The sequence below is a fragment of the Phoenix dactylifera genome, unplaced genomic scaffold (genome assembly GCF_009389715.1).
Source record: "Phoenix dactylifera cultivar Barhee BC4 unplaced genomic scaffold, palm_55x_up_171113_PBpolish2nd_filt_p 000578F, whole genome shotgun sequence".
Classification (NCBI taxonomy): domain Eukaryota; kingdom Viridiplantae; phylum Streptophyta; class Magnoliopsida; order Arecales; family Arecaceae; genus Phoenix; species Phoenix dactylifera.
This window is the reverse complement of record NW_024067980.1, coordinates 97,709-119,608: the sequence shown is the minus strand read 5'-3', so window position 1 is coordinate 119,608 and position 21,900 is coordinate 97,709. Positions and strand designations below refer to the sequence as shown.

Here is a 21,900-nt window from a genome sequence, read left to right as displayed (position 1 = left end):
AGTTCGAAACTTGATGGTCCTCTTGTGCAGTGGTTCTAAATGCAACTGTTCAAACAAAACCTTGATAACTTGGTTCCTACCTGACATCAGAACGCACTGGTCCAAAATTATCACAGAAAAGTTCCATTGTTAGGAAATACAACATGTAATGTCCCTTTCAAAGTTCAGAATTTTCACTCTCCATATAGGATGTTTAATTACTGCGTCACCTGCCAAGGGTTCCGAATCCAGCAACTACAATCCAAATGCTTCCAACTTCTTTAAATGAATAAGGATATCTCGTTGCTGCCAGATTAAAATAACACCAATCTGGAATATGGTCTTAGCATTTCCTGAATTTAAGCACGTAAATGTGAATAATGAACTGTTTTTATGCATCGGCACAAAATTCCCAATTCAAGAATACATTCAGAAAACTTGTAGTTTTTTTGGTGATGTATGATGTCTTTGTATAAAGCCATGCATAAACTTCTGGAAGGTGCCGACATACTAAATTTTCTAAAATCATTAAAAGCTCTGCCGCACGAGCCATTAAGAACCACAAATAAAATCAAACACAAGCACTCTTTTTTACCTGCAATGCTGCATGAAAATAAGGTTTTCCAATACATTCCTACCATATTCTTGATGTGATCTCAAAGAGATTGATGGAAGATATCTCAATGCGATCATGCCATTCCATGAGGACTTTAATATCACCTAGCTTGCTGTTCCTTTTTGCAAGTTTAGGACAGGCTTCAAAGAAAACATAATAACTGTTCATATAGAAAGGAAACAGGCACTCAAACCAAAAGCAGTTATTATTCCCCATGATGGTCAAGATATCCCATTTTGAAGCTTTAATTATCTCATTATAGATTTTACTTACAAGAGGGCAAATTTTGTCCACCAGTCATTTTCAATTATTTGCTTCAAGATTGAAAACCTTTAAACTGTAATGAAGACCGTCTTCATTATGGTATGGGTTATACACCCATGGAATTAGTTCTCGTACTTAAAGCAAGCAATGAAAGAATCGCAACCAATGCCCCAGAAAAAAGAAATATCTCAAAGCTTCAAATATATACAGAAAAAATTGACTCCCGTCCCTAGCCATTTTCATGTTTACTTAATGAAAGAGCTAGAACGAGGAATCGACTGCTCTGTCCAGTTATAAGAGAGGGAACTAAAAATTGACAAATGCAACGGTGCAAATAAACTTAGTCTTCATGAGCTTCTAGCATATGTTGCAGTTTTTCACTGTCAGATTGTGAAATCAAAAATCAAATAATTCCAGCAGTTTCTAGGTAGAAAACTCTCTTGAGGCCAAAGAAGGACAAGGACTTATAATACTACTCAACTTCATTGTCTACTTTGAGCAACACTCAGTTACACTCATGCAATTCTACATGTAGGAAACGTATACAAAATATATATTCGATCACATATGAAGAAGCATATGAGCTTGTCTGTTAATGTTCTTTGTGTAAATAAAATTCTTGTTCATCTCCAAGATTGAAACTGAGATCAGTCACTCCGTAACAAGAAAATTCCAATTTGTGTACTGCAATTCTTGGCTATACTAGAAACTACCTTGAGGGAAAGAGTAGATTAAACCAACATTTCATTGTCAGTAACTCTAATAAAACCTGGTGAACATTTTTAAGATTTCATAAAAATGAAAGCTCGTGTTTAGATATTGAAGTCAAGTTACGGCAAATGTGTTGATATTGAGGTTCACATTAACCCTTTGGCAACTGCAACAAGTATAGACTATAAGTAATTGCAATTATTAGAGTAGCATCATACTTTTATGCCCTTTTTTCTTAAAAAATAAAACAATTATGTTCCTGCTCAACAACACAATAATCGAATTAAGTATCAAAGATTCAAAATTCTAAAACTCACTACATTTTGCATTTAATTTCTATATTCAATATTATTTAAATAAAAAAAGTCCACAATGTAGAGAAGCAGCTAGAAAAAGAATTTTATTAATTCACTAATTCTCGGTGGATCTGATGGGATTAAAATGGAGAAGAAAAGATACAATAACGGTATTTCTATCTTTGTGAAACATGTAATATAAGAGGGGTACAGAACTGTAAGAAAATGCCAAAACGGGTGGAACTCCTAAACTATAAAAAAATGATATATATATTGAAAAGAATATCAGTCGCCGACCACTTAATTCCAAATATTGTTGTAGGCACAGTTTCTTTCCAAATTTAGAAAAAATCATCGAATATGCCCCAACATGGCCATGATCAGAATTTGGAGTTCCATGAACCTCAGCTTTGATCTCTATGGTGCGCCAGCACTGAAGTAGCTTCAAAACAACAATGATCTGATGATTGATCAAAATGATCTCTTAGCCCTTTTGCCAAGTAAACCTAGCATATAGGTTAAGACTGACTCCTTTGCTCATTCTTCCATGACTTTTTAGCAGCATCAGCTGATGAACTACCAGAATCTCCACCACCATCCTTAGGTTTAGAAAAGAATGGATCCCATTCATGTGCGCCGACTGTCTGCTGACCTTCCTCTAACAAAGCATACTTCCAACTGTTCTCCTCAATGAAATCCTTATCTTCACGATCTTCGATTATGTCCCTCCTCAATTTCGTAACCTTGTCAATAATTGCCTGTACAGCCACATCAAAGGCATCTTTAAGAGTCTCCAATTTCGACCTAGGATCCGCATATATCAGCCTTGGTATGAGATTTAAGACCTCCTCTCTCATATCCTTCAAGACATCTGAAGGAATTTGCTTCAATCTTTCTTCAATGCTTACGTTCCTCTTGCGAATATCATCTTCTGGGATGAAGACTGAATACTTTGAATAATTTCTTGGAAGATGCCAAGTGTATTGGGTATAAGCTGACCCTGGATGGAAGAAAACAGGGATACAACCGGCCAGCATTGAGTCAAAAGCTGATCTCCTTGTATACGAATCCCCTTGAGGTTGCAAGCAGAACAATGAGCTCTGGAACATCTGCATTATGCTGCTCGGAGAGTGGCACTTGCTCTCCCCAAAATCACATTCCAACAATTTACAAACCTTAGACTTCTTGCACTGGTTGATAATCTGTCCTCTGATAGATTTTGGGTTATCAGGGCGTGGTGCCCCTGCAAAGGAGAAAAGAAACTTCCGCTCCAACTTTCTCATTCGATCTTGCCAAATGAAAACATCAGCATCCTTTGCCGGGTGGAAATAAGTAGGATATGGGATCCCAAAATCATTTGCATTCCATGGGCTTGACTCCACAACCAGCATAGACATGTTCTTGGCAGCCGGTAAGAAGAGAAGCTTGTTTCCCCAATCTGATTCAGAATCCGTCAGTCTCCTAAAATCCCATGTAATCCTCCCCGCCACCAAGAAGTGGTCCCTCCCACCCATCACGCTCCACTCTGGCGTCTTCATGAGCCAATCCACCAGATCAAGAGAGGCAGCATCCCTGACCGAGATGTTATATCCCCAAAGATACCGTGCTATGTCGAAACCAGCATAGAAAGGCACAAAGATGGCAGCTGCAATGGACGAATCTTTGGTCAAGCACTCATACTGCTTCAATCGGTTGCTGAAGATCACATCTACTGCAAATTGGTTGGTGGCGTACCACCCGGTATTTGAGAAGACCCCATTGATGTTCTCGAGGGGTGGACCCATGCCGGCATTGGTCATGAACTTGCACATGTTGGTCCAAAGACTGAGCTTTCTGCAATCTTTAAGCATGTCATCATTGAACCGAGAAGGGAGGTCATGGACATAGATGTACCTTCCGCCACAAGGGTCGCTCTTGTTCTCGAGGGTCCTGAGGGCCCGGGTGAAGGGGTAATTCTTGGGTGCTGGATGGGTGTCAGGCAGCTTGGGATGTGGCATGACAACTGGCTCAGATGGATGGTTGTTCTTGGACAAATGAGGAGCACTGGATGAGGTTAATTCAGATAGATCCTGGTCCTTGGACAAATGTTGGGCATTGGATGAAATGCGGTGGAAGCGGGTAGGTCGTTCTGGCAGATTGATGGGGCTATTACTGAGCATGGAGAAATGGAAGTAGAAGATGAAGACCCAGAACATGGCAGCTAATGTAGCTAGGAAGCAGAGACGGGATGGCGGGTGCCTATCATTGGTCTTTTCCATCTCCTCGTGATAACTAGATACAGGCGGACGCCGTCTCATGGGATTCTAACCTTCAGGCAAAAGAAAAAAATGGCTCTACCTCCTCCAATGACAACTCAATTCTCATCGATTTGAGCATCAATTTCAAATTGATTAACGATCCAATTGATTCTCCAGTGAAACCTTAACCCTAAATCTCAAATAAAATCACAAATTTTGGGAATCAATTACAGCTAAAGAGAAGACAAGAGCATCCCTTGCATCAATGTATCGAGCCCAAATCTTAATCCGGTGCTCAAAATCACGAGATACGCCTATTAAACCGTAGCAAGCCCTCAAATCACAGCTACCATAAAAGAACCTTAATCCTAAATACAACAGGGGAGGCCTAGAGACATCAAAAACGGCAGAATTCCAAGGAAGAAATCGTCCCAAAAACAACAAAAAACTTCTTCTTTGATCGAATCAAGACGATAAATGATCTAAAAACCAGATCTTGGAATGAAAAGAAAGGGATAAAGAGATCAGCGAGAGAGTGGGAGGGCATAAACTTACAGAGCGTGAGAGAAGAATCGACGCCGGAGGGCTCCGTCTCTCGAAGGCGAAATCTCGGAGGGTTAAAAAAGAGCAGGTGGAACGCCGCGCCCGTCTCTTTCCGTCGGTAGCCGGTCGCCTTCCGTGCCACGTCAGATGATCCGGTGACGTGTCGGTTCCCACTCTGATGTGGTCAACTCAATTTTAGAAAAGAGCCGCTAGTTTTTGAAGTAATCACGCCCCTAATGCCATTGTTCAGGTCGTAACCGTGGCGGTGCTGCCGCGCATGGGGCCGTCCGCACGTGCTGATGTGCGACTTAACGGAGCAGCAGCGGTGCGAGCACGCGCCACCTATCAATCCGATTCCGCGTTTAGGAATTTAAAAAATAAATTTTTTACATAAATACCTTCTAAATATTTAACTTTCCGTAAATATCTTTCTAAAAATTTATATTTATTCCCATACTACCATATAATTCTGTTTTTGCACAAATATTCCTAATGGTTCTTCTAGCACCATTAATAAAAATAATATTTATTTTAATAAAAAGTAAAATAAAATTTTGAAATTATTTTTTTCATCGCGCTTGTTTTATAAATTTTTTTTTTACATCTACTCATTAAAAATATTTTAATTATTTTAATTTAAAATTTTTATTTTTTAAATGATGCTAAATGGCACAGGTACATATGAAAAATAAAAATATAAAAAATAAAATAGTAAAATAAATATTTTATACAAATATACATGTAAATATTAATTTTAGAAGATATTTATGTAAATGCAAAATTTAATGTTTAGAAAGCTATTAATAAAAAAATTCTAAAAAATTGAGAGGCGAATGATTGGCTGGCACGTGGCAACTCCCCTTCTCCGACGCGTTATACGTTCGCTTCGGAGCCAGTCCGTCGCTGCGCCCACGTCGGTGAAATTTTTAATAAGAAAATTATTTACGTAAAGTCAAGGTTCAAGTTGGTTGCCAGGAAGGCCGCTTGAAAGCTACTTCAAAGAAAATTAGTAAATGATGATGATTGGGTTGTGGAGTAGCTTCGTTTAATGCTTCGGAGTGGACCCGGTGGCGTGCACCTGATTGTGGCATGATGAGCGGTACTTGGTCTCCACGACTGGGAGCACGTGACAAATTTGGGAGACGGTGAGGCGAAATTATATCCCACGGCACGCGCACGTGGCAATGCGTCATTCAGGCGCTTATTTGTGGGGATCAATTACAAAGATGAACTTTTGATGAATAAAATCTACCTAAACGAGCGTTTGTGATTGGCATGATGCATTTCCATGTGGTATACGGTATAATTTCTTGCAAGAAGGAGACTTGGAAGATAAGGGTTATATCTTTGGGTTCTGGATCCTTTACGGTATAACTTTCCAAAATGATATTGTATTGTATGGTATAAAAGTTGCACGGTAGAAAATTTTGTTCCTATATCAAGAAAAAAAGATTCCTCTTTTTTTAGGTGAATCCACTGTTAGATTATGGAATTATTACTTTGAGATCCGCGCAGACGAACAAATGAATGAAAGAATTAATAGTGCTTTGAGATCCATGCATTGTGTGATGTAATAGTTGACATTGTGATATTCTTTTGCACAAAAGATACTGCCCGAACCTGAAAGAGAGGGGGATGGATATCAATAATGCTCAACTTAGCAAATCATAAGCGTAGTTCAAGTTCAACCCATCCATTAGATGGAAGAGACCATGGCTTGAATAGAATATTGGGACCAAAGCTAAATACAACATTCCATAAAACTAAAGACCGTATTTTAATCCAAACCCCCACTTAGTTGATGGGCTATTTTTAAAAGAGTTATTTTCTAAGTAAGAATTTGAACCCTTGACCTCCTTCAAGAAAAAGCTCTTAGGAGAGGTGTGCCATATACGACCAAAGCTAAAGACAACACTCCATAAAACTAAAGACCGTATTTTAATCCAAGCCCCCACTTAATTGATGGGCTATTTTTAAAGAAATTGTTTTCTAAGTAAGAGTTTGAACCATTGACCTACTTCAAAGGAAAGCCCCTAGGAGAGCTGGAGAGGTGTGCCATATAAATGAGATTCGAACCCAAGTTACTACTATCATGAACCAATGACTTTACCAAGTGTACTATTTGGCACGCACATAAGCCTATTAAAAAAAAATTAGCATACATAGACGAGCATTTTTGTATACTGTATACGGGATAGGTGGTTTATAAAATGTTTTATTGTCCATTTTACCCTCGTGATTCGCCAATAACCAGATGGGCATACACTAAGAGCATGCTAAGCTTGCACAAGGCATTTTTTTTTTCTTTTGGGTTTGTCCAGTGCAATTGGCTAATGACATTGCACACAACCTCAATGTTTTATTGCTTTGAGAGTATAGGTCCAAAACGGGTGAGAGTCTGGTACCATAGGACTTTGGTTTCCCTTTTACTCATACCTTCAAAAACAAAATTAAAAAGGAGCCAATGTCTAGGTTCAGTGGGATGAACCTAGTCATGTACTTGGACAAACTAATTATTGGAGTCCCCTTCATTAGTATCTGAGGTGGAGAGATGCTCATGTCGGCAATAAACTCTTCACTCTTTTTTTTATTATTTATAATAATTCATAATAAACCTATGTTTTTGCGGCAAATGATAAACTCATTTAACAAATTATAGTTTTGGATTTCTAATTGCCCCAGTGCAACTGAAACTCCCATTGTCGCTCCAATGAAGTTCAGATTTCTCCAAGTCTTGACTCCTCTCTTTTTGGCCCTCCTCCCTCTTATTTTATTTATTAACATACTCTTCTTCTAAAAAAATTTTGTCCCAGCCAAAAATCTCACCCAAAAACTACCTAAAAGGTATTTTTATGGGTTTTTAGTCTTATACAAGCATCCAAGGTCTGCTTGGCAAATAACTAATATGACATTAAATACATGTCCGTATGGATCCTCACATACACTCCTTGTTCAAATCCCGACATCTCCATCGGGCTAAGAATTTAAATCCATTCAAATTTAATCACAAGTACCTTGATCGGCACGTGGTCAGCCTCCATGAATCTGTACTACAATGTCCTCTAATTTAAATAATATATGGGTGCTTTGATATTATTTGTCACAACTTAGAACCTCACAGATTAGCCGAAAAATATATTTATGAATTTTTAAATTTTATATAAGTATCTTAATTTTTTTTATGAATAATCGATATAAAACTAAATATACATTCGCACGAATACCTATAAAAAAATAAATAAAATGAATATATAAAATCTCATGCCTTTGATAAGCACTATGGCAGGGATATTGGTAGCTTCCTCCTCTCCTCCCCTCCCTCCGTCTAGATTCTTCCGACATAGGTCTTTCACGACATAAGCCGCGCCACCACAAGTCCCATCCTCTAGACAACCCCGCCGCCCTCTCTTCCCATTTTCTCCTTTTTCCCAGCACTCAAAAAAATAATTTTAAAAAAAGCAAGTAGAGCTTCATAGCAGGCTAAAAGGAGATAAATGGGCCAGCCCAGATCTACATTTCTCGGGCCGGACTACTAAAAACTTTGGGCTAGCCTATTTGCATCCCGATGGCCGCACGGGAGCGCTAAATTATTGCGTTAGGGCGGGAAACCAAACCAAGCTTCGGAGAGAGATGGACGGCGAAGCGAAGAGGAACAATGGGTTGCAGAGCCTACTGGAAGCCATCAACTCAACAGAGGTGAGCTCTCCCTCTCTCTCTTCCACCCAAAATCTCCAAAGATTTTCAAATTTGTTCATCGCATTTGCCCCATTTCCTCCTTTCTTTTGGTCCCTTTTCTTCTGCCCAAGATTTTGATATTAGTACGTTTTGTAGCTCTAGGTCCCTATTTAATCCGGTGGAATCTTGTTTGGATTAAGATTTGAGTACGGTCTCGCGTTTTTTTTGATGTGATTGAAGTATTCTGATTCCCTGAAAAATTTAGGGCTTCATTTTCTCAAGGTTTAAGTATGATTAGAAACCTCTGAACAAGAATACATCGTTTATGAAGGACCTTTGATATGCATCAAAATGTTCTTTTTTCTCTGTTTGCACAATTGGTATCGGCGCTATTGAGTCGGAAGGATATCATATCTTAACTTAAGTTTTATGAACGGGCGATAATCAGATTTGGTTGGTCCGTCGATGGGAGAATCTGAGTTAGCAACTTAGCTAGATGAAGGAGCAATCTCTATAAGCAGGTTTTGATACACTCCATTTGTAAATTGAGGCGAATGTATCTCAAGATTTCATATGCCGTAACAAGAGGGGAAAGTCGGGGGATAAATAAGAGTTCGATGTGGCTAGGTTGAAATAATGGGGAGTAGAGATGCATTACCAAAATCCAGATTCATGCCGTGAAAGATGGAACATTGTAAGGCTTTGGGAGAATTTAGTGCATCTTGGATGTCGTTCATATTTTCTCTCGGATAGCTGAGCTGAGGAGATAATGTAAGGTAGATTAAAGAAAAGAGACTTGGTTTATAAGATATGTGATAAAAAAAAATATTCTGAAACTATCGGTATAATTTGTTTAGGAGTCTCCTCCCTTCCCTCAAAATTTCTTCTTCTTCTTACTTGTTTTCTCAGTCCTTTCCCACACAGCGGGTGATGTGCATGAGAACATAATCCAGTAACCAAGCAGGTCCTTGATGTTGTGTCCAATTTAAAGGCATTCATGGATGACAGTTGAATTTGTGATCTAGGTGATTTTAGATCTTTCTGCTGGCTACAATAGCAAGCGACCTGTTACATTATTTAAATGAAAATTACTAAAAATGGCCAGTGACTTCAGACTTGAAAAAAGTGAACCATGAAAAGCGACAGTCTAAAACTTCAAAAAGTGCCAACATTACTCAGGCCAATAACACTTTCACAACAACCTTAAAGCCATCATATGGTGGATACATATGCCTAACATCAAGCACCAAACAGTTCACAACAAAAACAGCAAGGAAGAATCCAAATCCAAGGACTTCAGACTTCAAGAACAAACCGAATATCCCATTCTCCTAAATGTCTGTCTATATGTGTATGTGTGTATGCCACGTTCTGGCTCTTTCCTTGCAAAGCACTTGAAATAGTTATAGAAAAATGAAAACAGAGTCCTGGGAACCTGGGGCTTTTTGTGCGCCTGGGAATGCTAGGTTATATGTACTTTAGGCTCATGTAATAAAATCGTTACTTGCTACAAAGAAAAAAGGGAACAAAGTGAGCAACACTCTGAGGAAACAATGTAATCTGATCAAGGCTATGCCTAGATGCTAATTTATGGGAGGAATCTAACTCTAGAATGAACTTGCTCACTGCTGAAACTCACCGATACAAATATTCCTATCAATTGATGGCATCCATGTAAAGAATACCACTGGCAGGTCCCAAGCGTTCCTTTTGTCAGATTGAACTATCCTCTTCTCTCTCTTCTGTCCACAAGGAAATGAAAGTAGGAGGTCTTCCTCGAACCCTGAAATTGGGCTTGCAAAACTTCCAACTCTCCTAGAAATTTGTGATCGTTACAGATGTTTGTGTCTGCTATGGCATCCAAGTTAAAAAGAAAACCATGCCTGTCCCAGATGGTAATGAAGGAAGGCGAATTTCTTGATCAATGGGAGATAAACAAAAGGAAGACAAGCAGGAGCATGCTAATACTAAAGCACTGTTCATATTAATTCTAGGATAGTATCTAGTTGGATGCTTAAGCTCAGTGCATGGACAGAACTTATTTCATGATTGATTGAAAAATGAGGTGCCTTTGGCTTTTAAGTTGCATGCAAAACTCTCCAAAAAGGTGAATAAACTCCACACATTCAATTATCTTATGGTTTGATGCTTAAGCTCAGTGCATGGAGAGAACTTGTTGCTCGATAGCTTGAAAAATGAGGTGCCTTTGGCTTTTAAGTTGCACCTAAAATTCTCTGAAATGGTGCATAAACTCCATACATTCAATTATCTTATGCTTCTTTTGCAAATCTCTGTTCTTACTTGCTGTTGTTCCTTTTGTTTTAGTTGTGCCTCAATCCTATCATGAAGTTCCATCTCATCTTGGGAGGAAGGTAGTGGAAAAGGACGCATGCACTAAGGCCCTGTTTGTTTCAGGAATGGAAGTATCCCGGAAAAGCAGAGAAGTAGGAATTTTAATGAAAGTAGTAATGACTATATTCTACCATTTTCCTGTAAAATGTTTTTCCGAACAAAAGTGCCCCCCAGTAACTTCCTTCATTTCAAGTTAAGGCTTTGGCATTTCATGAAATAAAGCAAAATAAAACAGAAAGAAGCGGTTTTATTCAAGGTTGCTTCACTTTCTGCTACAACAAATAGGGCCTAAGGGTAGGGGTGTTAATGAGACAGCTCGGCCCTATGCCCGAGCAAAGCCCAAAATTCAGAAGGCTGGTCCAGGCAAAAGCATGCTTGAGGGTCCCAGGGCCACCCCGATCTGATAGTGTGTATCTTCAGTCTAGGCTGGGCTCAAGTCAGGCCCCTGTTCATTTTAGGCCATATCTAAACCCAGATCCAGCACAGAAACTTTCAGGCTTCAATCTTTGTGTTCAGGCTAAAAATCATCCAGGACATTTTTTTTTGTGCCAGGCTGGTTTATTTGGCTGCTTGGGCCACCCTGGCCCTTTGACAGCCCTACCTATCTAAACAGATTTTGGGCTCATGGACTTGACAAGTTAAAGGCTCATTTGATTCCAAAAGAGTGCACTCAAATATTTGGAATAAACTAAGATCTGCCCTTTTCTTAGAAAAAAAGAAAAGAAAAGATCTGACCTTTTCTTGAGTCACCATGTTTCATTTTATTTTTGTCATCTTATTTATTGTTGTTAATGTAATTGGCCCTTGTTCAACTTGCCATGAAATCTTTTTCCTTATGATTTATAAGAGGTTTTCTATGTGAAGCAATCTCCTGTGTAAATAAGTTATGAAAGATGATTACTTATGTGGATTTCATACAATTGCGCCAGTCATTCAAAATATGTTTGGATGACAGCGATATATATGGCCATCTAATAAGTTTATGTGAATAATACAATTTCCATAGGCAGTGATTAAGTGGAATAATGCTGAAAGAGAGTGCCTCAAGATGTTATTTAAAATATTTATCAGTTGTATTACTTTGCTCACTCAAAAATTGGCGTCATTGTCTACCTAGACGCAATTTACTCACCAGAGCACTACAATAGGATTTAGAAGTTAAACCAATAGACACTTATGTTTTCCAATGCAAAACTTTAATGTCAAAGGACAGTTCTTTCAAGATCCAAGCAGATATAGAAGGCTCTGGATGGAACTTATTTGCATAACAATCACTGAGCAGGATTTGCGGTAAATGTATTAATCTAGCTAATGCATGCTACTGGTATTCTGCATTAGAGAGGGTGTTGATACTTTGATGAACTCTTAGTTACTTGAAATGTGGCCTTGGTGAGGACCTTATTTACATGTGTAATTGTTGTCTTGACATTCTAACTTTGATGTTAATTGGGTCACGTCTCTATTAGAGGAGATAATAGGCCATCGCCTGTTTCTAGGAGGTAATACTGTCACTAGATGAACTAAGAAACAGAAACACTATAGCAACTTAAGTGCAAAGCATGTTATTACAGGCTGATGGCTCTGACTGCTTTAGAATGATGAGGTAATCTGCAAGTTGGTGGGTCTTTGGTTCCAAAACCAGGAGAAATTGTTTTGCAATAATGTGCTTGCCTTTGCCTTCTTAATTTCTACTAGCTCAGTTTTGTTTAAGGCCCCATTTGGATTGCTTTTGGAGAGCCAAAAAACACTTCTTGGAGGGCTAAAGGATTTTTTGGATGATTTTAAATTATTTGGTAAAAATTCTGAAGCAACTTTTCTGCTTTCTTCAAAAGCATAAAAAAGTCTACTAGGAAAAAACTTCAATTTGGAGCTTTTGGATAAAAGCTTTACTTGAGATGCATAGGAAGCTATTTTTATTTTGATGAAAATTCCACAGAGACAAAAATATCCAGAATAATAAATATGATATGATATGATATTATTATAATATTATATTAAAATAATAGCATTATATTATTATATTATAATGATATTATTATTGTGATGTAATAATATTATTAGAAAATTATTCTATTATTTTATTATATATTTAATTTATTATCATTATTCAAATATCAACATAAATAATTTATGAATTAAGAATACTTTATAAAAATAGTTTTTGATGGTACAAAGAGTTAGACAATCAAAAGCATTATTGAATGTCCTTTATTGTCATTTTTTGATCCTAAAAGCACTTTTTTACTTTGGTTATCAAACAGATGTTAAAGTTCCACAGCATTTCTCATATATGTAATTATCAACAGCAAATAGCTTTTTATTAAAAGCTCTACTAGTAAAAGCTCTACCGTTTAAACCTTTTTAGACAAAAGATCTACTATCAATAGAAATGTCAAATAAGACCTAAAAGCACATTCTTAGTTTTGTTACTAGACAAATGTTAAATTTTCATAGAACTTCCGAAATGTAGTTACCAAACAGGAAACACTTTTTATTAAAAGCTCTACTAGTAGAAGCTCTAGTGCTCAAAGCTCTACTACCTACAATAATGCCAATCAAGGCCTAAGAGACATAGATAACCACCATTTTGCGAAGAATGTTGCTGTGAACTTTATAGACCATGTAAAATTCTGATGACTAGGTATGTGACTTTTTTATAGAAGCTCATAGTTGCTACTTGTTGCAGATCATGCGTCCCAAAATAGGCATGGAAATATATATGCATCACATGATGGGCTGTGTTGAATTCTTAAGCAGAAAAATCAGATCTGATGGATGGTACACTCCGATTTTCTGATCCTAAAGTAGTATACACCTATTAGAAATTTGATTAGAAAAGCTAATGCTTTGTTGTGTTAACCTGGCATTTTTGGGGATATTCTTGTCTCCCGATATTTCAAGTAAATGGCCGGCCTTCATAATGAGGACACTTCATGGGTTGATAGCTTAGAGTGTACTGTTTTCCCCTTTTCATTTTGCTCTTTCTTTTATGTTTTTTCCCTTTTCATTTATTGATGTCTTAAATTCTGGCTCCAGTTTTTATCTCCTTGTTTCAGTCCTGCATCTTGGATTCAACTCATTCAAGTGACCAACAACTTAATAAGAAACCTTCCTTTTTGGGTTCTTAGTGTTCCAAGAGACCCAATGATGTAATGTGAAGCAATTGAGAAAAATGAAAACATAAAAGAATAGATTAGTGCTAGCATGGAAGAGTTGTTTTCACTACATAAAGTAAAGACTTGAAGTTAGGGGACTTCCAAGGTAAATAGCCATTGACTGCATGTGGGTATTCCAGGAAGCGAGCTTCAATGAAGGAAAAATTATAGGACCATAAGATATCAGTAACTAAGGGATATGCACAGAAAGAGGGAGTTGTATACTTGAATATTCACATCAAGACTATAGCACTCCACTAGATCGAGGCTATCACCAGTGGGATTGCTTGATTTAGAGCAAAGATGAGCATTATCCCATTGGAATGATCTAAATATGTAAGCACACACCTGGTATAGGACCTGGAAAATTTCAAAGTGATCTTCTTTACTGCAATAATGCTTTCTATTGTCATGTAATTTTGCCTGAATGCATACTGTCTGAATAATACTTCGGATCTTGATGATCCACCACCTTGATTATACACCATCTTGCTGGGCCAATCATTACACTATACTTCATATCCACATAATGTTGTTAGCATTATTATTTCCTCAGTCTTTCTATTAATTGTATTATATTTTCGTATTTGGACTTATCTTCCTTATTTTGACTACATAATTATTGGATCCTGCATTATTTTGATTGTCACCAACTTGATTATTTTTCTATTACAGATTTTAGAGAGCCGAACAGCACTTATCAGCCAACTTGGAGATTCATGCCAGTCTGAGACATCTGATCAGACCCTTTTGTTTGAATATCTTGTTGTATCCCGTGCAATTTTCTACTTTTGTGGGTTGCCCTATGCAGTGAATCTAACGGATTTATGGACATGTTCAAACTTCTCATTACCAGATTTTGAAAATGAAACTGGTGGCTAATTGCTATATTAATTTTCTTTTATTCTCTAATCAAATATAGAAATTACAGCAAAGCATGCCGGTGGTTCCAGGTTAGGAATAAGGATTTGTAGGGAAGGGTATGGTATTGTACTTAAAAAGGAATACTTTATGCTTTGTTTCTTTTATGCTCCAACAATGGTGCCTACTGTATCCTCTGTCATATACTTATTTTAATTTGAATTTTCCTCTGAAAACTAGTATTATGCAGTGTTTTTAATATGAGAAGGCTGTTTTCTGCTGTTATACTTTCCTATATTATAAATTTCTATGAACCATATATTTTTAGCTAATTCTACTAGCTTCTTTTAAGATGTTACACAAGAAAACATACAAGTTATATCCAAGATTCTGCAATGCGGAACATATATAATTTTTTAAGAATCATATCTTACAAAATTACTACCAAATGAAATTCCTGTCCTGGTACTTTTGGTTTCTGAAGCATCTTGACTGATGTGACAAGTATTAAAACGATCTTGCATGCATTTTTGAGAATAACCAACCTTTATAATTTTGATCACCTTAACAGAAGTTTGGACATTTTGGAATGACTCCCCATGCTTGGGTGCATCACAATGCATGCTAAACAAAGTAATCTTGCATGTAGCTGCAAAATACTTGGAATCAGATATGTCTGATTGCCCACGTCAGTTTCTCATTCTTGGAATGAAGGTAATTTTTGCATATTTCAGAGCATTATCCTACATACAAGGTCTCTCAAACTAAAGCATTACTTTATGCAAACTTGATTGGCGAAATGATGGAAAATTCCAAGAATCACATGTCAGGCAAGCGTATGGTGCCAAAAACATCTTCTAGTCACACTTGAGTCATCTGATGAGCTCCAAGATGAAAACCATTCTAGCCTATTTTTTCAGGTACGCAGATCACTTGTTCCGAACTTTATGTGCAAAGACCTAATTGTTCCTATGGATGAAAACAAGGAGCACTCATATTTTCTTTTTATCATAAAATTTAGTGTCCATAACCTACAACTAATCAGAAACAACAACTTGAGTGTCGAGGTAAACAAGGGGCCTTATCTCATTGATTTAGAGCAAGTGTACAGGTTGTGTCTAAGGTTGGTTTTTCTCCAATTCTGAGTCTGTAAAACAAAATCTCTTGTATTCATTTCTCACCATGTCCGTTGAAGTCTTTGCAGGTCTCCTCTTTTCTAATTATCTTCCTGGCGCCATCTGTTTTTTTTTTTTATGGCATGTTTCAGTGTTCGGATTGGGATGTGACGGAGTCATAGAATCTAGATCATTAATCCATACTAACTATTCTCTGCTCTTAAGAGGATTCGGTTAAATTAATATATCTTTTCAAGAGAAATATCTTGCTTCCCAATTGGACCAACTTATTGTATAGAGAAGAAACCTTTCTGTCTTCACTTGTGGCTATCATCTGCTTTACTGGCTTATTGCCATGACTTGTGCTAAGAGATGACTGAAACAATACTATTGGAAAGATCATTCGAATTTACCTATGCCTCATCCTTGAAATGCAATTGCCATAAAAATTAAAATAATCTTTATGATTTTCTATGCATATTATAATTTGTAAATTTCAAAGTGGCCACAAATTTGGATAACTCTTTTTTCCTCAATGTTTTTTTGGGTGTGTGTAATGTGCACTTATGTCTAATCAAGTAATAGGAAAGACCTTATTGGTTCTGGTTGAATTTCAAGTCGTCGTAATTCATAAGACATGAATCCATGTACTTTATAGAGGAAAGATAAGATTTACAAAAAATTTACAGTTTTCCTCACATCTTTCTTATATCACATAGTTTTATGTCTGCATCTCTCTTTTTTTTTCAACTTTTCGCACGGCCTAATCGTCTTCTTTAATAATGTCACTCCTTCTTAGAACTGTCAACATTGTTTGTTCTCGTGCATGTCCTTCAAGTTTTGTCGTATGTGATTGATTTCTTATTTTTGTTAAAATATGTCTTTATGCTTGCAAATTTATTTCTGCATGGTAAATGCTAAGTTACTAATCAATATCCTTCTGTTGCAGTTAATTTTGGATTCTTTAAGTTTCTCCTCTACCACCATTTCTCTTTTGACAAGATCTCCCTTCAGAGGGGACAAGGCGGTGATGCTTATTGTTGAGAATTTTGTTGTGGAATTATTAAGCTTTACAAAGACCATAATATTGGAGATCAAGGTATTACTTGGTATTGAATATTATTTATGTAATTGTGAAGCTTGAATGGAAGCTGGAACTTGGAAGGATGCAAAGAATTTACTATGTTAAGCAGGTTTTGGAATAGTCCAATATAAAGACCACCCCCTAGGTTGTACCATACAGTGTTTATAGAGATGGTAAAACTATTCCTAATCAATACTCATACATTATGTACACACACTGTGTGTGCATGTGCATGCGTGAGAGAGAGAGAGAGACTAAAGATCACTAGGTAAATTCAATACCAAATCCTACAGGTTTATCAAGATGGTGGGCCATTTAAATGGGAATAGCAACACTATTAATAATTATTTGGAACATCTTAAAAAATGTGCATGCTAAAAGCCAGTGGAGATTTCCAAGAATGAATTCAATATAATAATGGACTCTGTCAAAACAACGATCCATTCCTGTGCTTAGTATTTGGATATGAAAGCTTGTGAACATTTTAAGTTTGTAAGTATTTTACATAAGCAATGATCAATAATATGGAATTATCAGTGTAAGGTCCATCTTGTACTTTGCGCAAGTAGTATGTAGGCTAAAGTAGTTGGCTCAGGTAGGTGGATGCACATAGCAAGCATGCACATATGAACACACATATGTACATATATACGTACACATACATTGCGTATATATTTTATACATTTACATATGCACACGCATATGTCTTTTACACATTATAATATGTATACATGCAGATGAATCCATGCAGTCATGCACTTACGTGCACTTGTGTACAAAATTCTGAATCCACATCATTTAAGATGTCAGAAACCTGACCAAATGTCCTGACAGTTTCTTATTATGCATTAAATGGTCATGAAATGGACGACTTTGGGATAAATAATATGATGTGGTTGGACGTGCCTATATTTCCTAAATTTGGTCCAAACATATTTTAAGATATGTAAATCCTGTTCAACAGCGTTGATTCAATTTACATGGCCCATCTTTTTTTTGAAACTAGCCCATCCATTTTCATACTAGACAAATGTACACGAGGCATAAGAAGAGTGTGGATTATGTATTTGAGAACTGTCAAATGGTTTATTTTGCATCCTCTACTGTGCTCTGTATTCTAATGTTCCCTTTGCTGCCTGCACCCCTGATATTTCCAAACACCCACCTGTTTGACTTGAATTCTAACAGTAAATGATGACAATAAATGTTATTTTTCTTCTAGATTCTTTTTCTAAAGTCTAGTGATCTTTAGCTTACTTCCTGAAGTATAGAAGTTTTTAGAACTAAAATATTCCTTAGGTCATCTTGTAAAACTATTGAGCTATATCTGTCGAGCAGTATCTATGTTGCTCTGTTTCTCTTTTATATGTATAGGGTTTGCGAGATGCTTCAACCCTTTGTTCCACGTCATATGTATCCTAATTCTTAGTACATTCTTATACAGAAAATTCATTCAATTGCTTCAGAAGTACTCAAGGTGGCTCAAGTGGTTCTGGATGCTGCAATAAAGCTATGCAGAGCATATTCTCAAGCCACTAAATGGGATTGCTATGAGATAAATGTTGACAGAAATGAAGGATCAAAGGATGATAAAATGATGGATTATTGTAGTCACATCATCAGCATAACAGTTTGCACCATAGAGAATTTGTATGAACTGGGAATCTTTGCAGCTTCTGGAGGGAGTCTTGCTAGTGTGCTAAATGTGTCGTGGAAAGGTGTTGTTTCTTTACTGCAACTTGGTAAAGGGGTTTTAGCTGAAAAGATAGTTGTGGGCAATATTATTCTAACCCTGGTTTCACTGGCCATTGAATCTCTGAAATGTGCTTCCCAAGCACTGTCTGCAACATTACAAGAAACCCTGGCCATAAGTGAAGCAAAAAGGACATTTCTACCGATAAAATTTTACTTGATTAATGCTGTACGGATCTCCTCTGAGTTTCCATGTGAAGCCATAAATATACATAAGGAGATAACTAGGTGTGTGCTGTTGATCTCATCTTTAGGCATTTATTTTAGCAAAGACACGCATCTCAGAGCTGCAAGTGAGGCACTGGTAGAGTTCCTGGAACCGACATCCTTTCTCCTATTACATACACTACTGAATTCAGCTGAGATAAAGCCTGAATCCAAATTCCTTATCATGGATTGGTTATTTAAAGATGAGATTGAGTCTGATTCCATAGATCTGGAGAATAATGTTAATACTGCTGCAAAGTCAACTTCCTTGGATAGCTTATTCACTGTGGATTCTGATGCTATCCCCAGAACCAAAACATTAATGCTTGGCCGTGTTATTGTATTCTTGTATCTTCTGAAGACTTCTACAGTTCTGAGAGAAGAAATGGTACTTGGAATCTCTAGGAAGTTAGAGTGTCTTCTGAATATTTTGATGCATGAAGAAGTCTACTCTTCCATTCTTGGTTTGCAGATACCTGTTCTGTGTGGTTTTGGAGCAAACCCTGGGGTTGTTTGGCAATCCATGTTATCTTCTGTTTTGCATGCCCTAAAGACTTTCATTATTGTCTCATCTTCTTTGGATCCAGCTTGGATGGAGGTGGAAACCTTTTTATATGAGAACCTTTTCCACCCTCATTTTCTGTGTGTGGAGATTGTTACAGAACTCTGGGGCTTTATTATGCGTCATGCTGAAACTGATATGGTCAATTGCATTCTTAACAGACTCTTTTTATTTTTAAAGATGATAGCATCATCAGAACCAGCTCTTACACCCAATAGTGCTCTAAGAAAGATGTCAAGATCAATATGTGTGCTTCTCACTTATGCACCTGTGGCCATTGTAGATCATGTTTCCACTTCTATACTAAGTGATAATTCCACCTTTTTGTCATCTGTCATCTATTTAGCATTACTCATGGAGGGATTCCCTCTGGATTCATTATCTGATAACATAAAATCACTTGCCACTCAAAAAATTGTCACTGCATTTTATGGTTTTATGGAGACTAACTCCAGTGAACTTGCGTTGAATATTTCTCCAGGATCTTGTAGTTCCAGTTTACCTGGACTACCTGTGTATGCTTTATCATCTGCCTTACGTTGTTGGTAAGCAACAGACTGTTGTGAATGAAATTCCAGGTTATTCAGAGTTAATCTTCTGAGCTAACCAGTTTAAACTCCATGGCTAACCTTTTTTTTCTTTTTTTCAGCCATATCAAGAATTCTGATTTAATTGATGAAAAAAAAACTTTGAAGGTCCTGAAATTTATGCTTTCTGTCATTCATGGGTATAAAAGTGCCATTGATGCTGTGAAAGATCATTATGCCAGACTTCTTGGCATGACTTTAGATATCATCTCAAATATGAAGCATCTTTTTGGTTCTGATGAATTTGCAAAAGTAATCTTGGAGCTTCATACCATTTTTGCATCAGGTTCTGCTGATGCCGATTCATTTTTGTATCAGTGCAAGCCTTCTCTAGCTTCTTTCATGGCTGGTCTTAGTCACATGGAAATAGCAGAAGGGGAAGGTAGTGCACTGTGTTCTGCAATATGGGAATTGTATCATGTGCTATTGAGGGAACGACATTGGGCATTTATTCATTTGGCTATTGCTTCTTTTGGCTATTTTGCTGCTCGTACATCATGTACCCAACTCTGGAGGTTTGTTCCCCATGATGCAGCTCTCTCATACAATACGGATACGGGGAACGAGACAAATGAAGACAGATTCATGTCTGAATTGAAAGGATTTCTTGAAAAGGAGGTGGCTTTGAATGAAGTTACTCCATCTGAAGAGCAGCTAAGTCTTCTTGATAAGGAAGGGATAACACTGAAAAAATTAAGCAAGTTATTAAATACCATTCCACAAGTTTCTGGCTCTGAAACCATGGAGATGAATGCTGAAAGTTGTGTAAACAAAAAGAAGAGAAAGCTTCCAGATGGAATTTGTGAAGGAATGGAATTGCTTCAGAGTGGTCTGAAGGTTATGCGCAATGCTCTTTGTCAAGCTGACTCTGTTGGACTCAGGGATGAAATCTCAACTCAAATATCTTGCCTTGAAGATGTTATTTCTCGTCTAATGGTTCTGTCTGATAATGTGTGAAAGATTGTGTATAGAGCCCAAGATGGAGTTTATATCCTCAAGGGAGTATTGGTATCTTGTGAAATGCAATGTAATCACAATTCTGAAACCAGTTTGAGCATCAAATAGCATACCAGTGGGATGACCTGTATGATATTTGTACGTTGACTTGAAATCATTCAAAAATAAAATTACCTTTTCCCTTTTCATTGGAGATGAAATAGTTGTTGCTACTGGTAAAAATTGTTATTCAATGAGCTCTTGGCTGTTATTGATTATTCTTCTACTTTGGGTTAAACTTCAACATGTGCTTGGTACTGCAGCAGGCTCCTCCCAAGATTCACTGTAGTTTGTGTGCTTTCCTTAAGAAAACGTAGCCACATTCAGGGCCTGAAAGGTCCTCACTGTGCTATTACTGTGATGTGTTGATATATTTGTTGTGTGATTTCTGGGATTTCCTGGTATTCTCTCTTATGATCAATAACAGTTGGTGGGCTTCATCACCCCTCAAGAAAAGTAAAAAGAAAAGAAAAAAGACTTCTGGATTTTCCCAAGTTGTCCATGGTAGACGAACTATAAAACAGGTAGCTGATCTCTAATTGGTTGATGGTCACATTTAAGAAACTAAAATGACCAAGCTTTTTTTATCATGGTCAAAGATTAATTCAAAAGAACTTGGTGCACTGGATCTTTTTTTAAAAATATATTCTAAACCTGCTACAATGTGCTAGATCTTTTCATGGTTCTCCTAAAGTAGCAGAAGCTTTCAGTGGAATCTGAAGATCAGATACGGAGTTTTGAAGACCTCTTAGAAGTCATTGCAATGAAAAAGCAGGCAAATTTCACGCTAAGCATGAGCATCCATTGCAAGAGTGGGTATCAGGCTGGATTTTCTGAGCCTGCACTAACTGTAAGTCTTGATGTGAACTGTAGGATTGAATGATCATCCAATTCTTTGGTGTCGACGC

At 37.2% G+C, this 21,900-nt stretch overlaps 2 protein-coding genes across 3 annotated transcripts; one reads left to right on the top strand and one right to left on the bottom strand.

The window, feature by feature from the left end:
- Positions 1 to 1,945: 1,945 nt before the first annotated feature.
- Positions 1,946 to 4,705, bottom strand: LOC103717937 (xyloglucan galactosyltransferase KATAMARI1 homolog). The gene has a single exon (XM_008806524.3). The coding sequence runs from the start codon at positions 4,161 to 4,163 to the stop codon at positions 2,385 to 2,387; it is 1,779 nt and encodes a 592-aa protein (XP_008804746.1). The 5' UTR covers positions 4,164 to 4,705; the 3' UTR covers positions 1,946 to 2,384.
- Positions 4,706 to 8,144: 3,439 nt separating this feature from the next.
- Positions 8,145 to 21,146, top strand: LOC103717938. 2 transcript variants are annotated; one of them, XM_026808787.2, is made up of 7 exons: positions 8,145 to 8,342; positions 14,504 to 14,596; positions 15,269 to 15,403; positions 15,520 to 15,609; positions 16,754 to 16,903; positions 18,333 to 19,954; positions 20,059 to 21,146. In XM_026808787.2, exons 1-7 carry the CDS (start codon positions 8,277 to 8,279, stop codon positions 20,951 to 20,953), a joined length of 3,051 nt encoding a protein of 1,016 aa, XP_026664588.2. In that variant the 5' UTR covers positions 8,145 to 8,276; the 3' UTR covers positions 20,954 to 21,146. The 2 variants fall into 2 exon arrangements, with proteins under 2 accessions (XP_026664588.2, XP_038975513.1); XM_039119585.1 differs by lacking the exon at positions 8,145 to 8,342 and adding an exon at positions 12,903 to 13,451.
- The last annotated feature ends 754 nt before the right edge of the window (positions 21,147 to 21,900 follow it).

Excerpts from the sequence above, each read along its gene's own strand:
- LOC103717937 (XM_008806524.3), bottom strand. The coding sequence starts at position 4,163 with ATGAGACGGCGTCCGCCTGTATCTAGTTATCACGAGGAGATGGAAAAG.
- LOC103717938 (XM_026808787.2), top strand. The coding sequence starts at position 8,277 with ATGGACGGCGAAGCGAAGAGGAACAATGGGTTGCAGAGCCTACTGGAA. Across the intron at positions 15,404-15,519 it reads TTCTCATTCTTGGAATGAAG|GCAAGCGTATGGTGCCAAAA; the intron begins GTAATTTTTGCA and ends ATCACATGTCAG. Across the intron at positions 16,904-18,332 it reads CCATAATATTGGAGATCAAG|AAAATTCATTCAATTGCTTC; the intron begins GTATTACTTGGT and ends ATTCTTATACAG.